Raw genomic sequence first — 6229 nt, 5'->3', positions numbered from 1 at the left:
GTATGCATTAAAAACCTAAAATATATAAGTATGCATTAATAAAACCTCCCTTCAAAAAAAAAAAGTATGCATTAATAAAACTTAATTAAATGGCCCAACTCAAACTCACAAAATTAAATTATATTGGATTTAAAAACGTTTAGATGACCCATATATCTCTTAACTTAACCAATATTTTTGGATTTTAAACTAAATTTAAAAAATTATATTGGATTTAAAAACGTTTAGATGACCCATATATCTCTTAACTTAACCAATATTTTCGGATTTTAAACTAAATTTAAAGAGTGTTGAAAAGAGAATGTCTCTAACATTCCTCTTACATTTATCTCCCTTTTAATATATTAACTTGGATTCTTTCAAAAAAAAAAAATATTAACTTGGATCAAATCTAAAATCGTTCATATCTAAGATATATTATTATTTTCTATTGCTAGACCAAATTCTTAGAATCCGTGTACTTACTTTTTATTGAAATTTCTGATAAAAAAAAAAAATCAAATGGTTTGGGAGCTCATAAGGGTTATGTCATGCCTTAAGGCTCAAGAAGCGTGCGTTAACAAATACTTATATGATTATCCGTCAAAGAATTTCTTACATCGATAGCAAAAATTGAACCTATAACGGTCACTTTTACTAGCGGAGTCAATCTTTGTTGATTTCACTTTTAAAATTCTAAGTGTCAATAGTCATTTTCATCATTGAATATATAGCAAGTACCGATAATAGTACCTAAATGAATCGAAATTTTAAAATAGTTACTGATTTTATACTCTCTTAATCAAAATAATCTTTGATGTTAAAATACTATGTTAATATTGTCAAAAAAAAGTCATATTAATCCCTTAATATACTTTCATATCAATCTCAACAAATACTTACCGTCATATTAATGATTAATTCTAAAATTTTGATTACTCATTACACTTTCAAAAACAAAACTGATTATTTACTAAAATTCTAACCTTTGAAGTGAATATTTACTAAAATTCTAACCTTTGAAGTGAATTAAATTGAAAAGAGACCAGCCATGTGCGAGATGGACAGAGCGGGATACCGTGAGCGGGCAGTGAGTGACCACCTAATGTGGCCATGTTGATCATGTATACTCAGCACACAGAACAAGTTACATTACATACATACATACTCCCTGTCCCACTTTTCCCTATTTCATCTCGTCACGTTTTACATTCAATTCAATGTGCGCTCCCACTTTTTTATTATTAATTAATTAATTTCAAATACCACCGTCCCAAACACAGTCCTATGACTCATTTGTCTTTTTGAAACAAACACCAGCAAAAACAAGTTGCCCCACCCACAAGAAAATGTATTGTTATTCACAAAACAGACAAACCAAACCCACTTTCACAATTGGACTTAATCTCATCCTTATCCAAAACCCTTCCCAATGTCCTTCCTATAAATAACTGTTCAATCACTATTACTTTTTCATCAAGCCAAAAAAACAATATATACCAACTTCTTCAATTACACACAAATACAACAAAATCTCATTAACTTTACACTATAGTAAGAGAAATATCAATATGTCTGACATTGCTATGTTAGTAGCTGAGGAGTATGAGAGAAGAGTCAAGAGTTTAAAAAATGCTGGTGGTGGTGCTGCTGTAGAAACATGGGAGATTAACATGTCTTCTTGTTATTCACTACTGGTTTCCAAGTTGAAGGAGGAGAAGAAGCAACTTGTTCAGAGTGTTTTGGAACCCAAAACTCAATTTGCTATTGCTGCTTCTAACAACTTCTTTTCTGCTTGATCAAATAAGTCATTGATATAATTTACTTACTTTGTTTAGTTTGCTTGCTTAATTGTAATTTATTTTTATGGTCTTCTAGTTTTCATGAAATCTTTTGTACATAGCTATGCTTGGAATATGAATCTGAATTAACGGTTTTCTTTAGAGAATTTCTCTCACAGTTTTTTTTTCTGCCTATATACTCTTTCTTTGTAAGGATTTAATCAAAATTGTTTAGCCACATAATTAAGGATTTAAAGGATATAAAGGATATTCACTTTGAGTATAAAATTGTCTTACCACATCAAAATTCAATCTTAACTCTTTACTATTGCAAGGTAGTTAGAAAATATAGTGTGACAACATGGCGTTCTCTCATTGGATACATGATCATTAAATTACCATATTCTAAAAAGTAGTGTGTGGATCATTTTAGGCTAAAATATGTTTTTGATCCCTGCAAATATAGCGAATTTGGGTTTTGGTCCCTGGTAAAAAAAAAATTTGAAATCCATCCCTGCAAATTTTTTTGTTTTTTAAAATAGTCCTTGGGTCCACTTTTTTGCTGATTAGTCACATTTTTGCTTATGTGGCCCTTGCTGACCATGCAAAAACGTACACATGGCACACATGTGGGAATTGTTTTAATTAAAATATTTAAAAATCATTTAAAATAAAATTAAATTTAGTTTTCAAAATAAAAAAAAGGTTTAATTAAATAAAAAATTAGAGAGTCAGCAAACCACTGCCATAACCACCACCTTCGACAGGTTCACAACCACGGCCATAACCACCACCACCTCTACCACCATAACCACCTCCACAATCTAAAGCAATAAATCCAAATTTTTACTCAAACCAATTCTTCTCAAATTGATTCAACACAAACAAAAGAAGAAAAACAAGCACAATTGATTCAAGGCAATCAGAATTTATCCCAAATTGATTCAACACATCACAGAAGCTTTATGGAATTGTTTGTCAAATAACAAAAACAACAAAATAGCATAAAATCAGAGAAACATGAACCACACAAGCGCACGACGACGACCACGATGGCTTGATATGAAAAGGAGATCAGAAATCGAAAACGATAGAGGCCTACTCGATTGCGGGGGCGGCCGCAGATCACAAGGAGGCGGATCCAGATAATGAAACGAGAGGGATTTGGATGGATTTCAATCTGAATTTCGACCATGCCGTTTTCTAGAATTTTGTTTTCCAGAAATTCGATTTGAAGAAAATGAATTGATGAATGATTGAATGGAATAGCAAAGAAGAAGAGGAGGAAGGAAAAGGAGAGATATATGTGAAGAAGAAGAAGAAGAAGAAGAAGAAGAAGGAGGAGGAACGGCAAATATGTAGGTTTGGGATGAATTTGCTGTGTTGAATTGAGTTTAGCTTGAAGAAGAAAGGCTGAAGGTTGGATTGGTGTGGTTTTGAGGAAGATGGATGTGTGTGTTAGAGATGTAGATCCAGATTTATGAATTAAAATTTGGGGATGAACATGAATTAATTTGTTGATGAAGATTAATGTTGTTTGAAATTAAAATTAAAATTACCCCCTTTTCTGCTGTTTTTTTAATTAAAATTAATTGCTTTTTTTAAATTCCAAAAATATGTTATTTGAATTTTTAAAATGTTTTTAAAATATGTTAAATTGCATAATTGCCACGTGGAGGACATATGGGAAACTTAACACCGTCAGCAACTGACACGTATGCAGAAATGTGACAAATCAGCAAAAAGGTGGCCTCAAGGACTATTTTAAAAAACAAAAATTTTTGCAGGGACGAATTTCAAAAAAAAAATTACCAGAGACCAAAACTCAAACTGGCTATATTTGCAGGGACTAAAAGCATATTTTAGCCATCATTTTATGACCGAAACAAATATCTTCATCATACCAATTGGCTTTTCGATGATGGACGAGTTTGAACAATTTCAAGGCCACCGCTAGTCAAATTATGCGTTATTAAGCTAAAAAAAATATATCCTCAAGTAGATGACAGTAAAGTGGAATTTCACAATTCACACTCCCTTTGTCATTGTCCTTTTACGGAAAGAAAATTGCTGTTGACACATTGCATAAGGCTGTGGCACACATGTAAAATACGATTTTGCCCCCTCGGCAGTTAACTGCCGAGGAAATCCAAAACCGGCTGCAGTTAACTACCGAGGAAAACCTCGGTAGTTAACTGCCGAAATTCAATTAAATCCATCGGCAGTTGAGTGCCGTGGAATCACTCCTATGAATTGAGGAACATCTACGTAATGTAATTGAGGAAATCTTTCATCTGTTCCTTTTTTCCATTTCATCCTTTTCTTTTTGTTTGTCGATGTAGGCTCACACAAAATTAGAAAAAAAAATATTGAAACCACATGCATTTTCAGATCTACAAGCCTCATGCGAGTGTTCATGGAAGGTTTGTGAAAGAGTCCATGTGTGAAAAAGCCTCATACACTGTTGAGACACTTAGATTCCAATTCTTCTCTTCTTCTTCAATTATTCTGGTCCTAATTTACCCAAGATTTTGCAACGGTAGTTTGATCCACATAACAAATTTCAATTGCCTTTTTTTGTTTGATGAATTTGGGAACTACCCACAAAGAAAAAATATTAATTTTGATGGGAAAAGGAAATTTGGGTGAAGATAAAAAATTGTTTGATTGTTCAGGAACAAGAAGTGATTGGGAAAAGGAAATTTGGGTAAAGATAAAAAATTGTTCATGAACACAGTGATTGGGAAAAGAAATTTTGATGGGAAAAATTGTTTGGGTGAATACAGGAACACGAAGTGATTCCTCGGTACTTAAGTGCCGATGGTTTTTTTTCCCCTTTTTCCTCGGCAGTTAACTGCCGAATTAACTTCGGTAGTTAACTGCAACCGGTTCCAAAAATTCGGTAGTTAACTGCCGCGGGGGCATTTTCGTCTTTTACATGTGTGTCACATCATTGTTCAATGTGTCGACAGCAATTTTCTTACGGAAAAATAGGCTGGAAGGTTAATTGTACATTTTGGCTTTATAGCTTTTTTTAATGAGGAATGATATTTTGACATCTAATTTTCAACAACTTTTTAGGGACAACCTTTTTCCTCCATTCTTATTGGACAATAACAATAGAGAGAGAAAAAGGAAGAGAGAGAATAAAGGTATAATGAGAGTATGAAAGAGAGTTGTCACAAAAGTTGTTGAAAATTGGTTATCAAAATATCATTCCTCTTTTTTTATATGCAAATTTGTGTTTATTAATACTACAAATTATACTTTGGGAGACGTAGAGTGTGTTTGGTTCAGCTTTGAATATAATTGATTCTGACAGAATTGATTCTGATAGAATTGATTCTGACAGAATTGATTCTGAGAGAATTGATTTATGTTTAGATACAATTATGTAAAATTGATTAAACAAACAGAATGTTGTTTGGATGATTTTGATCAAAATTGTTTTTGAATGTATAATTACTAAAATAGACATAGCTAAAGGAGAATTGATAAAGAAGGAGAATTGATAAAGGGCAATAAAGGAAAATAATAGGTTGTAATAATAAAATATAAAATTTATTGGAGAATTGATTCTAGAAAAGCTAGAAGCTAGGATTTGTAGCTTCATGGAGAATTGCTTTTGGAGGATAAAAACAATTCTGAAAAGCCAAACCAAACATGTTGGAATATTGTAGAATTGCTTTTGGAATCGTATAGAATTGCTTTTGGCTTTACAAAAGCCAATCCAAACGGACCCGTAATCAATAGTAGAACTGAATTTCGGAGCACGAGACTCGTGAATTACTACCTCCGTTCCTTTTTAATTGTCACATTTTGACATTTTACACAAACCAATCAATAAATGTTGCTACTTTTGATACAATAATTTCTATTTTTACTATAATAACCTTATTTATTTAATATCTCATTACATATATTTCTCTCTCCACAATAATAAATAAGGGTAATATTAGTAAAATAACATTTAATGTTGCATTGAACTATGTAAAGTGACACTTAAATAGGAACAAAAAAATTCTCCAAAAGTGACACTTAAAAAGGAACGGAGGGAGTACATGTGAATGATTTTTTGGCAATGATTAGTGGTATACAACGTAACGTGTGGTTTATAGAGAGAAGATAAGGGGTTGGATGGATGGATTTTTTTTTTTTTTATGCCCTAGTTGAAACCAAAAAATCAAAAAATGCCCTAGTTGAAACAAAAATACCAATACTGCCCTACTTTTTCAGAGTTGACAGGTATGTCGCAAGTTGGACTTGCGACCTACCTATGTCGCAAGTGGGAGTTGCGACCTATATCTTTCTACTTTTGTCTTATTATGCCAAATAAATAAATAAATAAATAGGTCGCAGTTTGGAATGGCGACATGCTTGTAAATAAATAAATATGTCGTCATTGCCTCTTGTGACATACAATAAGACAAAAAAATTGCAAAATTTGAGAGATGGGTATGTCGCCATTC

At 32.3% G+C, this 6229-nt stretch overlaps 1 protein-coding gene across 1 annotated transcript; it reads left to right on the top strand.

Moving 5' to 3' along the window:
* The first annotated feature begins 1445 nt into the window (after positions 1-1445).
* Positions 1446-1927, top strand: LOC146933744 (uncharacterized). The gene has a single exon (XM_085705515.1). The coding sequence runs from the start codon at positions 1551-1553 to the stop codon at positions 1776-1778; it is 228 nt and encodes a 75-aa protein (XP_085561641.1). The 5' UTR covers positions 1446-1550; the 3' UTR covers positions 1779-1927.
* Positions 1928-6229: the final 4302 nt, after the last annotated feature.

This window comes from Medicago sativa, chromosome 4 (assembly GCF_051527215.1).
Source record: "Medicago sativa cultivar Bolivia chromosome 4, Bolivia_mono, whole genome shotgun sequence".
Classification (NCBI taxonomy): Eukaryota; Viridiplantae; Streptophyta; class Magnoliopsida; order Fabales; family Fabaceae; genus Medicago; species Medicago sativa.
This window is presented reverse-complemented; position numbering and strand designations above follow the sequence as displayed.

What these genes read in the sequence shown, in the direction of transcription:
- LOC146933744 (XM_085705515.1), top strand. Translation starts at nt 1,551, where the DNA reads ATGTCTGACATTGCTATGTTAGTAGCTGAGGAGTATGAGAGAAGAGTC.